Source organism: Lutra lutra, chromosome 1 (genome assembly GCF_902655055.1).
Source record: "Lutra lutra chromosome 1, mLutLut1.2, whole genome shotgun sequence".
NCBI lineage: Eukaryota > Metazoa > Chordata > Mammalia > Carnivora > Mustelidae > Lutra > Lutra lutra.
In genome coordinates this window covers 191,584,874-191,603,335 of record NC_062278.1, presented here as the reverse complement: position 1 = coordinate 191,603,335, position 18,462 = coordinate 191,584,874, and the positions used below count along the sequence as shown (strand labels likewise).

Below are 18,462 nucleotides of genomic sequence, written 5' to 3'. Positions count from 1 at the left end.
ACAGCTCTGCAGAGGAGTGAGTAACTTGCCTCTCCACCTGCAAGTTGGAGTGAGGTTCATTTCGAGCCTGAAAAACCAAATATTCTCAGGTTTAGAATGGCTATTTAATTTCCTAATGGCTATCTATGTATGATAAACCGCTTTATGCTGAGATGTTTCCGAAGCAGAAGGACCAGTTCCTAGAATCCTAAATAAGTCTGTGGGGCCTAGATAAGCCATTTCTGAAAGCTGCTGAGTTAAATATATTTTCACTTAGTGACGCATATTTGAACCTAAATGTGTTGATTTCAGGGGACTCTTCCAGGATTCCATTGGAGACTTGCCTGAAACTGTGTCTTCCCCCCCCCCCCCTTCCTGTTTTCTTTTTCAGAAAGAAGACATAGCTCATCCAGCAAGCCTTCTTTGGCCGTTCCTCCCAGTTCAGTATTTTCCTTCTTCCCTTCTCTGTCCAAAAGCAAAGGCGGCAGTGGAAGTGGAAGTAGCCGTTCTTCCAGTGGAGGTGTTCTAAGCGCATCCTCATTAAGTTCCAAGTTGCTGAAATCACCCAAAGAGAAGTTCCAGCTCAGGGGGAACACCAGGCCAATGCATCCCATTCAGCAAAGTAGAGTCCCCCATGGTAGAATGTGAGTATGGCCAAGAGGGTCCTTGAAGCCTCCCTGCAGAAAGTGGAACTGTGTCCCCAGTAGCATCCAAGTGCCTTGTGAATAATGGGAAAGAGAGGCTGCTCAGGCGCAGGGAAGGAGGGGAAGCAAATAGATGTTTCGTTTTGTTTCCCTGTCCCGCTTTGGGTTAAGGTTAATACTTACTGATTCCTTATCGTGTGCCAGCTGTGGAAACTTGGCTGTCTTTGTGTCCTGTCATTTAATTATCACAACAACCCTATGAAGCAGGTCTTGGTGGTAGCCCCATTTTGCAGATAAGGAGAAGGAAACGTAATAAGGTCGAGGAGTGATAGCCAAAGAGCACTCCAGTCAGACCAGCCCCCGGTTCACACGCCCCTCCTGTCACTTCCCTAACTGCAGGGCTTTGAGCGAGGCACTGTTTGTCTCTCAGTGTGAGAATAGCCTGTGGTGCAGAGTTCCTGGGAGCAGTAGAATTAACACGGTAGCGCCAAGCACCTGCCGTCGTGTCTGGCCCACGGGAGACAGTAAACGAACGGACACTGGTGCTTCTGCTGCTGCCATTGATAACAGTAGGAATAAAAAGGTGAGGTGATTCCTAGATGCTGTTCCAGGATTTCCTGGAGCCTGCAGAGCAATAGGGAAACAACGCTTCCTCCCCCACAGTCTTGGGCTCCCATCACAGTAGCGGACTGGGAAGACTGGAAGAAGTTCCCACTTCCAGGCAAGGCTTTGGCATGTTTGCACAGTAGGTCTGGAGCCTGGCAGGCTCTTTGTGGGCATGTGAGGGAGCAGCCCAGTCGCCCCATAGAAACCTGTCTTGCCTCGTCATGGTAGCCCTCTGCCCTGGTGTGGGTGGCTTTTCCCTGGCCTGCCTCCCTTTTGGAGGGTATGACCCACATCTCAGTCCCCCGGTCTGATAACCTGGCTACTCTCAGGGCAGCATCTGGCACCTGCGGCTGCGCGAGGACCTTGCCAGCTGGGAGAGGCCGTGGCTTCTTGCAGCGACTCTGCTGCTGCCGGCCTCTTCCAGGTACAGGTGTTTGGTGCTGTTTGTCCTGGTTGCTAAGCCCCCAGCCTCTGCTCATCTGTCAGAGGTACAAGTACAGCAGGCTTGGCTTTCGTTCCCGGACCTGTCTGAAAGCCAAAGAAAATGCCAGTGCTATGTGTAAGTCACTCGCCAGCTTAACAGCTGTTTGAGCACTGACTTCACTGAGCAAAGTTTATAAAACCTCATCAATCCCAGTCTTCTTTATTTGGATGGAGCTGGGCTTTAGAGGGGGACCAGGCCAACCGTTAGCATTGTACTAACATTTGCCACCCAAATGAGAGCGTAAGATTCCTAGAAAACTCAGTTCGTTATTCGTGGCCCAGGTACTTGGCGCTCACCAGCTGTGTGCCAGACACTTAACTTCTGAGCTCTTGTCATAGAAACTTTTTTCAGAGACTGGAGAATTATCCCGTCAGTGACACATCACTTAACTAATTAAACATTGGTCTCCTTCATTGACGAGGGCAGAGAGCCTCTTCTTGGAGGTGTGGTTAGGCTCATTTGAATTCTTGTATGTCCCCACAGACATTTCTTGGACATATTCTCTAGTTCCAATTATTCTTTGCTCTGTTCACTCACTTTACTTGGTTTTGATGACTCCTTTCTTAAAAATGATAGTTCTCAGAAGATACTCTCTAAAGGTTTTGCAGATAGTCTTCAGTCCTTTTAACCTTTTCATGTTCTGCTTCTTGGAGGAATTTAGTTGGGTTTCAGGTGTAGGTCTCCCATAGCCTCGTGTGTCAGATTGTCCTGGATGACGAAAGACCAGGTAAATCCGATGGTCCACTGGACTTTTTTGCTTCAACAGGAGGGCTTAGAGACTGAATCATCGTGAATCTTCCTGAGTTTTCTGAGTAGTCCCAACACATTTTCCAAAGTTTCCTTTGGGGGCCTAGCTCTGTGCAGTGCATGGGGGTAGTTGGAGACTCTGCCCTCTGCCTTCCAGCTCCCCACTTCCTTGGGGCCGCAGGGCCCTCGGGCTGATGCTCCGCTTCCCTCTATGATAGCATGACGCCCTCTGTCAAAGTGGAAAAGATTCATCCGAAGATGGATGGCACACTACTGAAATCTGCGGTGGGGCCCACCTGTCCTGCTACTGTGAGTTCCTCAGTCAAGCCTGGCCTTAACTGCTCCTCAATACCAAAGCCAACCTTGCCTTCACCTGGACAGATTCTGAATGGCAAAGGGCTTCCTGCACCATCCACTCTGGAAAAGAAGTCTGAAGATAATTCCAATAACAGGAAATTTTTAAATAAGAGATTATCAGGTAACTTCATATTTTCTTGTCTCAGTGTTTCTGTGTCTATTAATTGGGCATTCGTGAGGGAACAAATGGGCTGCTGTCTACAAGTCCTCCCTTTAAGGCTGGTCAACTTCAGCTTTAGGAGAAAGTTCCTTAAGTAAGACATCTGACCTCTTCACTCTTGCTTTTAAAAGTGCACGTGTCTGTAGGTACTGTAAAACTAGCTTTCTCGGGGTGTCTTTGTGAATGGAGAGGTGTGATAGTGCTGATTTGCACGTTCTCTTTTCTGTCGAGTGATGACGGTAGACCCCCGCCCTCTTTGGGGTCTGCTGCTTTGTGGGGCTCACATGTTGTAGATTTTATTTATTGGTGATGTCATAGATTGTATTCAAGTTATAAATGTGTCTGTTTTGAGATTTCTCCTTTTGTTTTCAAAATGAAGGAATGTTTGATGAGCCCTTGGTAATGTCTGTATGCTTTTGACAGAAAGAGAGTTTGACCCTGACATCCACTGTGGGGTCATCGACCTCGACACCAAGAAGCCCTGCACCCGGTCTTTGACATGCAAGGTAGGTGGCCTCCTAGATGGCACTGGAAACTCTCCAGTAAGCACAGGAGTTGGGGTCCATGGCATGGACCGTAAGGCTCTTGCACCCGGAGGGGAGCTGATCTGTGGATTGTTCTGAATTTTGTAAACGAGGGGGTAACGGGGTTTCCATGAAGAATGCCTTCAGTTCGGAAAATGCGACATCTTCTGTGATAAGCTGCAGTCAAAAGAGGCGTTTTGCCCCCGGTGAGCTTCTAGTATCATATCCAGGGGAATACTGTTCTTTCCTAATCAGTCTGTTATTTTCAAAGACTGTTAGTATTTCTGCAGAGAAATTTAATGTGAGAGACTACCCTTTACTGTGGTGTAAATTGTATGGACTTAAAACAAGTCCAGGAATTTACTTTGCCTGTGTGTGAATATTCTTAAAATGCTTGTGTAATGTGTGGTTCCTAAATTTTAAAGAGCCACTTTAAAGTCATCTGATTTTGAGATAGACTCATTTTTCCAGTTCTAAGAAAGTACTAGATAATATACAGTCTTACTTACTAAGCAAAGAAAATGTTATGATCCTCCTTTCTGCCCTGAGTTTTCCTTTCAAATGCCGATATGCTAGTAAGAAGGTGGTGTATTTGCTGTATAGTAGGAGTTGCCGTGGAGTGGTGTCAGGGGACACCCTGCATAAATGAGCAGATGTGCTTGTTTGCTTTTCTCTGGAGAATGGCTCCAGCTACCCTTCAGAGAGGTTCAAAAACTATCACAGGTCATTGCTTTAAAGTAATTTAAAAACACTTGTTTGGAGAAGGGGGTAAGAATTACAAAAATTAGTGTTGTCTTTTAAAAAATTGAATAAAATTTTTGGTGTATTATTTTAAATTTTACCAAAGATTATGTTTGAATAAGGGACTTCAGGTCCTACTCCACCCCCTAACAGTGGAGGAATGTTAAAATCCTTCAGAAAGTGTAAATGTTGTTTCTAAGTGGTTCTTATTTTAGTTTAAATTTCTAATTTAATTTTGCATGTAGATTTTATTTTACAACAGTGGTTCTGAAGCTTTTACGGAAAGGCGTTGACCAGAGCCCCTTTAAGTATCTAACTTAAAAAAAAAAAAATCACAGATCATTTTTCCTGAGGAAAAATATCTATATATACATATATATTCTGAATTTTGCATTCTGTCTCAGGGTTCACACATATCTTCACCCCAAGCCCCAACCCTTAAATCTCTAGGCTAAAAACGCCTTTCTCAGGACAAACTGCTTTTATTTTATGTAACATTAGTTGAACACAGAGCACTGTGTGTTGTTGGAAGTTAGCCCCTCGAGCTCTGAAGAGCTATGGCCTGCTGCAGCAGCCGCAGAGGAGTTTGTAAGCGCAAGCCTTGCCCCGGTACCCCGACCTGGTCCCGACCAGCCGACTGCTCTCAACTCTCTTGCCACCTCCCTGGCTCTCAAGACCCCAGATCTCTCAGTATTAGGGTGCCCGTGGTTGATGAAGAATGCTTGCCTTATCCCAGAGGCTTGGCCTTTAATCATCTCTGGGCATGCCAGTGGACCAAAAGCTTTATCAAGTCATAATGTGCAGGATTGACCAGCCTTCTCCCTGAGTCTTTATTGACGGTGAGCAGACTTCATACGGGTTCTGCATTGTCGTCTCATCTTTCTTTGTAAGTCATGTGTGCTTTTCATGTGTTCTATGAAGGGTGGCATCCGCAGAGCCCGGTGCGGGGCCTGCCTTCATGTTAGTATGCATCTGCAGCCCTGGCCTGTCCGAGGTCATCAGAGAAGTGGCAGGTCTGCCCTTTCACACGTGGCCCTTCCTCTCCTGCCTCTGTTTGCTACTGCTTCTCCCTCTTCCTGTCGCCATTTTGGCCTGCATCTCTTAACCTGGGGAGGGCTGCCCATGCCTAAGGGCCTCCCCGCGCTTAAGGGCCTCCCTGCTGAATGTCTCCCATGTTGCTGCCTGGGTCTGTCCTGCCTCAGACCGAGAACGTAGTCCTTCCTCTTCAGTGTCTGGGGACCTGCTGCTGCCCACTCTGTCGCTCGTCCACTCTTTCTGCCTGCCACCCTCTCAATCCCCTCCTCACTTCCTTGTCTGTCTGATATCCTGTTTCATGTCCTCTCTGTCTTCCATGCAAATAAAATTTGGCTCTGGTTTCCTTGCCCCTTCGGTCATTGTGGAAAATTTTTTGCATATATCTGAGCACAGGCCCCATTCTGGGACTCAGTAGATACAGGCTTTAACAGAATCAAGGCACAGCCCCTAGCCTTGAGGGACTTACAGTCTTATGAATGAGAGGTAGGTTAGCTTCATAATAATTCATGTATGTGTGAAGTTACCCCTGAGGAGTAATAGGAAGGAAGCCTATGTGTTATGACAGCCTTCAGTAGGGGATTGAGCCAGGGAGTCTCAGGCCTCCTTTGCCATAGGAATATGGGCTGAAATCCACATGATTTAACTGGGCACAGAGGGGTGGGAGAAGCCAAGGAGGCAGCATGTGTAAATATTCCATGATGGGGCAGAATAGACATGGTCGGGTCTGAGCCCACCAGGAGGCTGAAGAGCAGGAGCAGGAGGAGGCACTTGGTTACCAAAGGGGTGGAGTGGGGGGCAGGAGCCTAGTTACATACCCAGTCTTTGTCCTGTGATTCTTGGGTAGCCCTCAAGGATTCTGATGGGGAGGGAGCTCCATAGAAATCATGGTTATTATTCAAATCAAACGAGGGAAATATTGGTCATCTTACGATGACCAATCGTAAGATCATAAGATGACCAATATTTCCCTAGCTTGATTTAATTTGGTCTTGCTGTGCTAAGCACCAGAGACATTCAAAGAAGAAGAATGGCTTCTGCATCTGTCTAGAGAGACGGGCGACTGGATGAGTGATATATATTCATTGATTCATTGATTCATTCAACACCAAGTAGAGGGCCATAATTTTTACATACTTTATTTGAAGCATTTCCTGAGTGACAGGTGCAGTATTAGGTAGCTAGAACATAACAAAGTTCCTTCTCTTCATTTCGGTTACTTTCCTCTGGATATACTACATAGTAAAGGAAATTAAGTAAAACTTGAAAAAGAAGCTAAATCCACTTGTGTACCCATCTATGCCAGCTTCAGTGTGGGTTAGGCATAGTTTGCAGTAGGTCTGTAAGGAGATAGGTCGTTAACTGAAGTTCAGAAGGACAGTAAAAGCCTAATTCCCCTTCAAGCCCTTAAGTTATATCAAACCTCTAAGCTTCTGGAGCAGTAATACATTTGCATAATGTGTAAGGCCATAAACACACACAAAATACTTTGGTGTTACTTTTGTAACGTGGAAGAATGGAGGAAGCCTGTAGATGAATTATCTTATATTTGCAGCACATGATTTGTGGCCACTGTCTCCTTAAACATTTTTTACAGACTAGGACTCCGCAATAGGCAATAGTTAACTAGACTTTATCTTCTTCTAGGAATAGTATTAGCCCCAAGTTAGCCTTCGAAAACAAACAAACAGGAATTATCAAACGCATCTGGAGCATAGACATTTTTTATTATAAGATACGCCTCAGGCACGGGTTGTTGTTAGTTACCCTGCCGGGATTGACCTCCTTTTTCTCAATGTGCCCATTTCCTAATTCTGAAATAGATGTTGTCTTAAGATCCAGAAATGCTGTCTGTCCCATTTTCTTGATCTACGTAGTGAGTGTCTGTTTGTAGGAATTGACTCTGCTTCATCTCTTCCGGCTCACACTTTCTCCTCTTGGCCTTGTAGTCTTTGCTTCTCTCCAGTCTTCCTCTTCCAAAGCAGTCCCCACCTCCAGGATGCTTTGAGCCACTTTGACTCTTGACATGGCATTTTCACTGGAAGAGAGAAACACTTGTCTAATTTTTACTCTCTGGCTGTTACTGGAAAAGGAGTCTCTGGTACATTGTTTTAAAGTAAGCTCTGTGCCCAATGTGGGGCTTGAACTCACAACCCCAAGATCATGAGTCATGTGCTCTACTGACCGAGCCTGCCAGGCACCCCTCTGGGACATGTTTATGGCATAAGTGTTTATTCCCTTTTAGTATTTAAAATCTAAATGGCCCAAAGAGGGATTTTTCTGTTTGAGCTTGTAAGAGCCCCGATAAATAAACTGTTACAATGACACGGAGCATGAGTACCTAACACCTGTTTGTTTCTACTGTTTGCCATTCACTTATATACCAGGTGGCACAGCTAACATTCCTTCTTTCTCCTGGTGGAAGCAACATCACCACATTCTCATGTATTTGGAGCCTGGGATATGTGCTTCTATTCTAGCAAAAGAAAAAAGGTCACACTCCTATGATTTTTAGCTTATCAAATGGTGAGCAGCCTTTAACTGTGCTAATGGTCCAGATTGTTGTTGGTAGTTTTTAATTGGGAATGGTGTTTTTGGATATATGACAAAGAAATAATTATTGATGAGATTCCTCAGTTCTCGTATTTTTTTGGTCTGTAGACACATTCCTTAACTCAGCGGAGGGCTGTCCAGGGTAGAAGAAACGATTTGATGTGTTATTAGCCGAGCACAAAAACAAAACCAGGGAAAAGGAATCGATTCGCCATCCGGACTCTCAACAACCAACACAGCCTCTCAGGGACCCGCAGCCCACCCCTCCCAGACCTTCCCAGGAGCCACACCAAAACTCTCATGGAGTGATTCCTTCTGAATCAAAGCCTTTCGTAGCTAGTAAACCTAAACCTCACACCCCCAGTCTTCCAAGGTAAGCCAAATCCTCCAGTTCTCTCCCTTTTCCAGAGAACAGACTTGTAGACTCTCTCAAACCCCCGTATAGTCATGATGTTGAGGAGTGTACGTCACACTCACTCTAAGAAGATGAGAGATTTTTCTAATTGGGTTTTAATTTAAGGAAAAAAAGTTGTTGAGTTCATCAGTCAGTTTCAACCAGGGCTCTTCTTGGCCAAATGCAAGCGGCAGAAAGAAGCCAGAATGATCTCCTCCACCCCGCTCAGCTTCTGGGGTCTCCTAACCCTGCTGAGCGGGCTGAGACTTGGGTCCTGACTGCAGGTTAGTGCCTGGAACATCTCACACGGCTTTGGCAGCGTTTTCCCATTCACTTGTCTCAGTTCTTGCAAAACCCAGCAGTGGGAATCCTTGCTGGGGATGGGCATTCAGCCTGAGTTTTTACAGCATCCATTTATCAGCCTGTTTTTTTCATTCATTCATTCGAGATCTGGGCCTAACCACATACTAGGCATTTGAGCTGTTTTGTAAGCGATGGATCTCAGAGTGTTTTACGAGAACTTAATGCACATTCCTTGGAGACAGTGAAGGTGTACTTGAATATATGTGTCTTTGTGCTTGTATATTTAACCAAGTTGAAGTAAAGGACTTTGTCCCCAATTTCTAGAGGGAAGGGAAAGAGAAAGGCACAGAGAATGACGGCCTTCCTTGCCAGCCATGGGCACCAAGGGCTTCTGCTTAGGGACATGCCAGCCTCTGGTCGCTGTGCCCAACCTTTCCCCCTCATGTGCCTGTTCCTTAACATGGTCACGTGACGGGTAGAAGTGGCTGCCCATGGAGACCCATGTGTGTAGTTGAGCTGCTCCAACACGGGCCCTCTGGTCTGTGAGAAGCATGGCAGGGAAGCCGTTGGAGACGGCGCTGTCCGTTCCTTGGCAAGTACTTTCTTTGGCCATCTTCTCATTGAAATTTTTCCATCTGTAAAAAAGTAAACTTAGTTCTAGAAGCACCAGGCATTCATACATGTAGGAAGCCTACAGTACCGCCCGAGAGGTAGGCTGTCCACTGTCCACAGCAGGTGGTCATGCTGCCTCTTCCTTTGATCACCTCTGGTCCCTTTCAGGCTTAGAGCACGTTGCCATTTATCTCATTTATTGCCTCAGTAACCCAAGTCTAGGTGAAATTTGAAGAGGAATCAATGAAAGACTTCTCTTAAGTTCCACTTCTATTTCCTCTTCTTTGGGGAAACTAGGAAGAGGCCTTGAGCCACTCGATCGGCTATAACTTGCAAGTTACCTCCGGGTAGAACTGGCAGACAGCTCCCTGTGACATCATGCGGTTCAGGAGAGTGGACTCTTCCCTCCCCGGCCACCTGATCAGCATCTATTGCCCCAGTGCTAGTGGGGGACCCCAGGCCTCCCTAGGTGGTCTCAGACACGTTGTTGTATCTGGGTTAAGGCGGCTGATTCCCAGATGTGTGATCTGATCAGTGCTGCACTTTCTACTCACCAAGGCCTCCAGGCTGCCCTGCTCAGCAAGGTGGGAGTGCCCCCATTGACCCTCCTCCAGTCCATGAATCTCCACACCCTCCCCTGCCTGCCACTGAGCCAGCTTCTCGGTTATCCAGTGAGGAGGGAGAAGGCGATGACAAAGAAGAGTCTGTTGACAAACTGGACTGTCATTATTCAGGTCATCATCCTCAGCCAGCATCTGTAAGTTCCACATGCACCCCCGTGTTGACCCTCCTCACGCAGTAGGGACAGGGCACTGCAGGGGGGCGTGCCAGGGGCCTTGGCATGCCCGTTCGTGTGGGAGACATGGTCAAGGTGTGAGAGCAGCTCAGAACAGGGCGCCCCAGAGGCGGCATGCACTCTCTCCTGGGACACCTCGTGCTTCTCTCTGTCTCTTCCATGAAACTCAGGGCTAGGCATCTTCACTCTCATGCTTCACAGCCTGCGGTACTCAGAGTAAGCTCTTTCATGGTTAGCTCCTTTCCTGAAGGTGAGAGAGCCCTCACCTCCTGGGCTGCTGGTGGAGTTAGCAAGCACGCACGGTTGTGCTCTCTCTTGCAGTTTTGCACATTCGGGAGCCGGCAGATTGGAAGAGGCTATTACGTGTTTGACTCCAGGTGGAACCGGCTTCGCTGCGCCCTCAACCTCATGGTGGAGAAGCATCTGAACGCGCAGCTGTGGAAGTGAGTGCCTGTCCTGCCACTCCGGGGGTGCGGAGAGGGGCCAACTTTACCCGGTGCTGCATCCTCTCCTTCTTATGGGACTGATTTAATAATGATGATGGTGATGATGATTTAATAAGCTTATCGAAAGATTTATTTATTTTAGAGTGAGCAAACAGGGGGAGGGGCAGAGGGGACGAGGGAGAGAGAGAATCTCAGGCGGACTCTCCACTGTGCATGGAGCCCGATGCGGGGCTCCACAACCCTGAGACCGTGACCTGAGCGAAATCAAGAGTCTGGTGCTCAACTGACTGAGCCACCTGGGCACCGCAAAATAAGCCTATTTAAAATGAAAACACGGCCTCTGACTGTCCCTGAGAAGGCCCCTCATCATTCATTCATTCATTTACTCTGAGCAGGTGGGTCTTGCTCTGGGTGCTGTGGTTCCAGGCAGAGGGACTCCCACATGTTGGGGGAAACACAAAAACCACTAAACAGAAAATCAGTAGAGGTTGTAGCTTGTCAGAAGGGAGATCCTGGAAGCACCAAAAATCACTGGCACTTAATGAGAGCTTATTGTATTCCAGACAACTTAGATTTAATTTTCACGGTATGCCATCTTGGGACACCTTGATTATCATTCTTTTACAGATAATGAAACCAAGAAGCAAGGTCACACAGCGAGTTGGTGGTAGGGCATCCAGGATTTGGATCCAGAGGCAGTTTGGTTCCAAACAAGGAGCTGAGATGGGAAAACAAGCCAGAGGGATTCAGGGAAAGCCTTGTTGAAGAGGCGATCCTTGAACTGAGATGGATGGATGAGAAAGAGCAGCCCATGGAATGGTGGGATAGAGTGGGCTATAGGCAGAAAGAACCGTATGTGTCAAGGTCTTGAGTCAGAAAAGATCATGGCCTGTTTGAGAAAAAGCAAGAAAGCAAGCATGCTACAAGATGAAACTCAAGAAGCTGGCAGGGGCCAGATGACCGTGAAATTGATTCTGAGTGCAGTAGGGAGCTGCTGAAGGTTTCAGGAAGAGGAGCCATGTGCTCTGATTTACAGCATGAGATAAGATGGTCATCTTGTATGCCATGATGTGTGCTAGTGTTTCCTACATGGGATTAAGTGGAAGAAGAGTTTCATGGCCAAAAGGCTCAGCTTTTTCTGAAGTGAAATAGTTTTCATTATTGCAGGACTTCTCAGAGCTTTGTAACTCTCAAAGCAGGGAATATATCATGTATAATGTAGAACATCTCCCAAGTTCTTTTGACTTGGGAACCTCATTTAGGGGAGAATCTTACGGAACTAATGTTTGGCGGACTCTACTTTGGGAAACCTTGAATTTTGCTAAAGGAAGGGAGCTGTCCAGTTGCCCACATGTCATTCCATATTCTCCATTTGAGCATCATTTACTAGAGCCTTCTTGAGAGGACTTTGCCAGTACATCCATTTGCCTTGCTGCCTTGGTTCCCTTAGAAAGTCAAAGGAAGCTGGTTAGAGGCCTCAGATAGTCTACAGTCTGAACTAGCTTCATGACCATTAATAGGACTTGCATTTATTCTCTTAGAAAATCAGATCCAGAGCAGTGCTGCTCTGTTTTTCCAGTTCACATTTCTTCCTGGTTTTTACTAGATAAGAGGCTCCTTTTCCCTCTTTATGAAGGAACTTTGTCCTTGCCGAGAAAAATGAGTCAGGGCACTGGTTTGTTGGGATTCTGGGGGGTCTCTCCACATCAGGAAACCCCCAGATAGGTGAAATCTCAGCTGCTTATTTCTTTTTTTCTTTTCTTTTTTTTTTTTTTTAAAGATTTTATTTATTTATTTGACAGAGAGAGATCACAAGCAGGCAGAGAGGCAGGCAGAGAGAGAGGAGGAAGCAGGTTCCCTGCTGAGCAGAGAGCCTGATGCAGGGCTCGATCCCAGGACACTGAGATCATGACCTGAGCCGAAGGCAGCAGCTTAACCCACTGAGCCACCCAGGCACCCCTCAGCTGCTTATTTCTGCAGACTACCTGTTAGGACTCAAAGAGCTCATTGAGCTCCCCAAGGTATGGGTTTAGTGTACTCCCAAGAGTTTCAAAGGGTCCTCAGAAAGACTTAACTTCCATTAGACTGATAAGTGGTTTATGGCCAGCAGTTGGGGTGAATATGGTTTCGGGTCATAGTGGCTTGTGGGGGGAGGTTTTTGTCTTTGTGTCGTGACCTCTTAAAGATGCAGAATCATGAGGTTGTCTTCACTGTCTCTCTGTTTTTTCTGTCAGAGACTGACGGCCTTATCAGTCACTTGATCCCCAGCAAGGAGGACATCATGGCTTTCCATTAACGTGAACTTTGGTTTTAGAAAAGCCAGTACAACTGAGACGTTTTGCTCAGTGATGAGGTGGCACACAGGCCTGGGGCAGATAGGAGCTTGGAGAGAGGTGCTGGGCAGTAAGGCCGGCCAGCACAGACGAGCTTCTCAGGCAGCTCCTGAAACTTGCCGCAAGGAGTTCAGCACTTCTCAGCTCGAGAACGGTCCTCGGGTGGCATCTTTGACTTACGCAAGGAAACTCCCAGAGTGGCTCAGCCGAAAGTCCTCTCTTCCAGGAGGTCCCCTACTTTCAGTGGCAGCCTTCTCAGTCCCTTTAGTTACCTGTTACAGTTAATTTGGGGATAAGTGAAAATGGGATTTGAGTATGGCCGCGAAATAAGTCCTCTTCAGTGTATGGAGTCTGAACACTGGTGAAATTAGACTAGCACTTCCTCTGGAGCATGGCCATGACCCCAAAGGCCAGTTTTGAGCTCCTGTGATTTCTTTCAGCTGCTTGTCCACTGTTGGTTGGGGACCGCTATTCCACACATCCTAAATCCTAAGGAAGGGATAGGATTTTTCTTTGGCGCTGGGAGTAGGGGAGGGGGAGGGTAGAGTGGGAGACAATGGTACTTAGTTTTCTAGATTGCTAATAAATACACTGGGGTTAAAAAAAAAAAAAAAAAGAATAATGAATGTAAAGAGGTATACAGTTCAGAGTTTTAGTCCCCCCGACCCCTACATTCCTATTTCCCACCCACCCCCCCAGACAGGAGCATTTTTATTAATTGCTTGTATATCTTTACAGAATTCACTTATACAGACATAGGTCTGTACAACTGCATAATCTCTCTTTGTCATGTTTTTATACAAAAGGTAATGAATGACTTAAAAGAGTTTGTGTGTATGTTTGTTTTTGTTGTGTTTTTTGGTTTTTTTTTTTTTTTTTTTTTTTTTCCTTTCACCAGGAACCAGTATCTTGTGCAGAGAGATCCACATCTCTCCCAGTCTGGAAGCTTTTCCTTTTCCCAGGATTTAGTTCCAGGAGCCTGGTCTTCAGGCTTCATCTTCCTAAGCCACCTGGTGGCCGCGAGGAGCCACTGCATGCCATGAGTGGGGGCGGTGCTGTACCCACACATTCAGAGCAGGGCTTCTCAGACGTGCCAGTACCCTCAGATTGCCTGGGGGTCTTGTTGAGATGCAGATTCTGATGAAGTAGGTGTGAGTGAGGTGCAGGGACTCCTCATTTCTCATAAGCCTTTCAGATGGCATCCGTATTTGCCCTCTGTAAGAAGCATGGGAATAGAGCCCCACTTCTCAGTTTGTGCTTCATTTTGGAATCCCTCAGAGATTGAGAAACTTCCCATGTCTGGACCCTGCCCCACAGGGATCTGGGTGTGGTCGGTCTGGATGCAGGGGTCCCTGGGACCAGAACGACACTCCTGAATGGGGCGGTTACAGCTGGTACGCAGTCAATAGTTGCTTTTATTAATAGCTGTAGGTCTCACAGAGCATCCGGCAAGCTCTTCAGCGGCAGTCGGGACCCCGCTCACCTGGAAGATGAGGAGCTGGCGCCCCGCTGGCCTGGACCCCCTAGAGCCTCCCCCAAAGTCAAGAGCAGTCCCGTCTCGACACTTGCTTTTCATTCAGGCCATTTTCTGTGTTGTCACCTGGGTGTTAATTCTGCCGTAGGGGTTTTGAAATTCTGATGCTGGCATATTTTAAATCAGAGTAAAACCAAAAGGGGACCTCCCTGGTTTGCCATTTGAATGACACTCTCATCTTCAGACAGACACCTAACCCAGACATTATTGATGGAATACTTTGTTCCAGCACTGTGATTGGGAACCCCCAGAGAAGTGATTCGAGCCATAGGTAGGACCTAGCAGTTGCTATGAAATCACTGTGGCCTTCCTTTTCCTCATTTGTTCGTGAATTCCCTCAACATCTGCATGCCTCCAGTATTCATAGCACCGTGCTGGGCACTGCGGTACAGTTACAAATACGCCGTGGACTGTTCTGTCTGTAGGGAAGTTAGCCCATGATCAGCAGTCACTTGTGGGAACTGCCTTCAATGCCCCCAAGTCTGGGGACGGGCAGTGTGAGTCTCTGGAGAACCAAGCAAGTCAAGATGGTCAGGACAGATTTTCTAAGAAAATGACAATGGTCTGAAACTGAGGGGTGAGCAGAATATGGGGTCAGAGCATTGTAGGTGGAAGATGGACAGTGCCTCATGTCCAGGCCTGTTCTGAGATATAAGAAAGGTCAGTAGGTGGAATCTGGGAATGGGGTGGAGGGGGGTGGATGGGAGGAGGCAGTGTGGGGCTAGGGACCTGCAGGGAGTGAGGCGCACGTGCTTTACAGACCATTATTCTGAGAGCCCGAGGAAGGCATGAAGGAATTTGAAGGAGAGGAGTGGCAGGAAGGATGGGCTGTGCATTTCAGATGGATCCCTCTGACAGGTGTGTGCTGCTCAGTGCCAGAGGTAAAGGACACGTCCATCTCCAAGTTTCTGTGAATGGCTGTGGTGATTCTTATTGTCCTCTCTCTTCTTCGCAGGAAAATCCCGCCGGTGCCCAGCACCACACCCCCCATCTCTACACGTGTTCCTCATCGGACAAACTCTGTGCCGACGTCACAGTGTGGGGTCAGCTATCTGGCGGCAGCCACTGTGTCGGCTTCCCCCGTCCTGCTCTCATCCACCTGCATCTCCCCGAACAGCAAATCGGTACCAGCTCATGGCACCACACTAAATGCGCAGCCCGCCGCCTCTGGGGCAATGGATCCCGTGTGCAGTATGCAACCCAGACAAGTGTCCTCTTCCTCCTCGTCCCCCTCCACGCCCTCAAGCCTATCCTCGGTGCCCTCGTCCCCTATGTCCAGGAAACCTCAGAAGTTGAAATCCAGCAAGTCTTTAAGGCCCAAGGAGCCTTCTGGTAACAGCACTAACTGTCACAACGCCAGTAGCAGTACCAGCGGTGGCTCAGGAAAGAACGCAAAAAACAGTTCCCCACTGTTAGTTCACTCTTCCTCCTCCTCCTCCTCCTCTTCTTCTCATTCCATGGAGTCTTTTCGGAAAAACTGTGTGGCGCACTCTGGGACTCCCTACCCCTCCACGGTAACGTCTTCCCACGGCGTGGGCCTCAACTGTGTGGTAAATAAGGCAAACTCGGTGAGTGTCCGGCACGAGCAGTCAGGGAGGGGCCCTCCGGGGGGGAGCCCTGCCGAATCCATCAGAGGATGAGTGTGATGGTGAACAGCGGTGACTCCACGCTTTCTCTCGGCCCATTCATTCACCAGTCAGCGAGCTGCCCGTCAACTCCCACGGCGGCTACTCACACTCTCACACTCCTCTCGAGAGACTGATCGGAAAGAAAAGAAAGTGCTCGCCCGGCTCCAGCAGCGTCAACAACAGCAGCAGCAAACCCACAAAGGTTGCCAAATTGCCAGCCATGAACAACGTCCACATGAAACACGCGGGCACCAGCCCAGGGGCACAAGGACTGACGAACAGTTCCCTCCTTCATCAGGTAGGAAATGGACTGTGAGCCCTGTGGGGGTGCCCATTTCCTCTCCCTTGAGCTCTTTGGCTGGCTCAGAGATCGGTGTGGTAGGGTTGCTTGGTTTGCCTGTAAACACGTGTCCAGCTTCATGGTCTCTCTTCAAAGGAAGAGTTCATGGCCATGTGAAGGTAAAACAGAGTTTCTCTGCCAGGATTTCCTAAGACTCGGAAGATGCTCCCGGGTAAGGAAACCACGAAGCGCATTTTATTTTAGCAGCTAGGGTTGCAGAAGCCATCCCGCGTGATATGATGGCAGCAGACCCAGCATAGCCCGTGGGTGCAGGCCCGGGGAGCGCATGTCCTAGGGCACCGTTTAGGGAGGACGCAGGCCGTGATCTCCTGGAGACTGGTTCTCTCGCTTGCTCCTCTGAAGAAAGCTGGCCTGCAGACCCCCTAATCTAGAAAGGGATGGGTTAAATTTTTGAAAGAAAGACCTTTTAATAATCTTCCTATCAAAGGACTTCAGATTTTCTAGTTAACTCTCACCTTATTTTTTCTCCCGGTTTTCCAGGGAGGCAGGGAAGCGGCAGTAAGTGTGGGCAGAGCTGAAGACTAAATTCTCATTTAAGTGAAGAGATGAGAAGGCAGTGGGAATGCAGGCCCATTTGTAGAGCAGTGGCCAGCTGGGTGTCAGATTCATAATGACCCATGACTGCACCTTGTGCTCTTTGCTCCCCACTCCTCCCCCAGTCCCCGTCCTCCCCTCACCCTCTTCTCCTAGAGCCGCCGCCTCTAGCTTCCGTTACTCTAAGTGTCCATCCACCTCTCATCCTGTCACTCATCAGCGTGTCTCCTCTCCTTGCCTGCACATGGGGCTGTCCACAGCGCCCCCGGAGCCCTGGGGTACAGTGCGAGGTCCTTCTGTCCTGTCCTGCTGTCTTCCTCCTCTGCAGAACTTCACTCAGTGGGCAGGTTGGGACTTCTGCAGAACATAGCAGGATGTTTCCTGCAGCGGTAGCACTCCCTCCACTGTCTGTGCATGAATGCCCACTGCCAAAGGTGCGGGCAAAGAACTACCCAAGAATTGAAGGAGCAGCTGTTTAAATTCTTCTCTTTGAGCCTCGAGTCTATAGGGGCTGTTTGTGTGTTGCGTGGCCCTTTGAGCAAGGGGCCCCTGGACGTGTGAAAATGGGCTTTTACCATTGGTTTGTAGTTATTCATTAGCGTTTATCAGCATAAAAGTACGGTACAAATACTGCAGAAAGTGGTACATCCAGCCATCCTTGAACAACTTCCTTCTGAGTGTAGTTTCCTGATTCTCTGTGAACCTGGGGGAGGGATCTTCCCTTGTGTTGCGACGCTCCACGTGTTCTTTGACTGCGTGCGCTTGGCTTCCCATAGATGGCACTGCCAACCCTTGGTGCCCACAAATCACAGAAAGGAGGGGAGGAGGCTGGCGGGCGCAGCAGAGGTGAACAGTGCTTTTGGAAAATGAGGGAATGGGAGCCCATCTGCACAAAGCAGGTGCTCGCAGAAACTTGTCACCCATTTCAAAGAAACTGCAGATCTGGACTCAGCATGAGAAAGTTTGGCCGTGTTTAGAAGTTATGTAGTGTGTTGTTTTGAAATCTAATACAGCCCACATATCTGCTGACCAAGTATGGCTCATGAGCTGCCCATTTACTGCTTCTGGGGAGGGCCCCTGTCCCACTAGGACAAACAGTCTGAGTTTGGGTTCTTAAAATTAGTTCAACCTAAGTATGTATTTGGGAAAGATTTCCCCTGTGCAGTAGAAAACTTTTTTATTGTGCTGCACAAATCTGGGGGTGGGGGATGGCTAGAGATTGGAGGATCAGTGAACCCCCAAAAATGTGTTAGATATTTTCAGTGTCTGTGCTCATTTATCTGCAGGAGGGATCCTATAGCTTTCATCAGAATCTCAAAGGTATCCATGACTCCCAAATGCTGCAGAGAACGGCGCTCTTAGAAGAGTAGGGGTCTTACCTCCCTGTATCTTGTAGAGCTGATTTTAAGATTTAATTAATTTATATTTTAGGGGTAAGGTGGGGCAGAGGAAGAGACAGAATCTCAAGCAGACTCCGTGCTGAGGGTTGAGCCCAATAGAGGACTTGATCCCATGACCCTGAGATCACCACCTGAGCCAAAACCAAGAGTCAGATGCTTCACCCTGCCTACCTGGGTGCCCCTTGTGGAGAAAACTGAGCTGGTTGAAGACCCCTAAACAAGGGAATGGGTGTGGTGGGCCGTACTGGGAAGCCTGGGGGCTTGGCAGCTTCCCCCAGCCAGCCCCCAGTCTGC

At 48.1% G+C, this 18,462-nt stretch overlaps 1 protein-coding gene across 1 annotated transcript in view; it reads left to right on the top strand.

Annotated features, from left to right (window-relative positions):
- ATXN7 (ataxin 7) overlaps positions 1-18,462 on the top strand; it is a 137,850-nt gene that overhangs the window by 114,848 nt on the left and 4,540 nt on the right. The window contains 10 exon segments of the mRNA XM_047747427.1: positions 371-623; positions 2,679-2,938; positions 3,401-3,483; positions 7,936-7,972; positions 7,975-8,200; positions 9,695-9,893; positions 10,254-10,375; positions 15,201-15,874; positions 15,877-15,942; positions 15,945-16,171. Coding sequence (XP_047603383.1) covers positions 371-623; positions 2,679-2,938; positions 3,401-3,483; positions 7,936-7,972; positions 7,975-8,200; positions 9,695-9,893; positions 10,254-10,375; positions 15,201-15,874; positions 15,877-15,942; positions 15,945-16,171 — 2,147 coding nt within the window.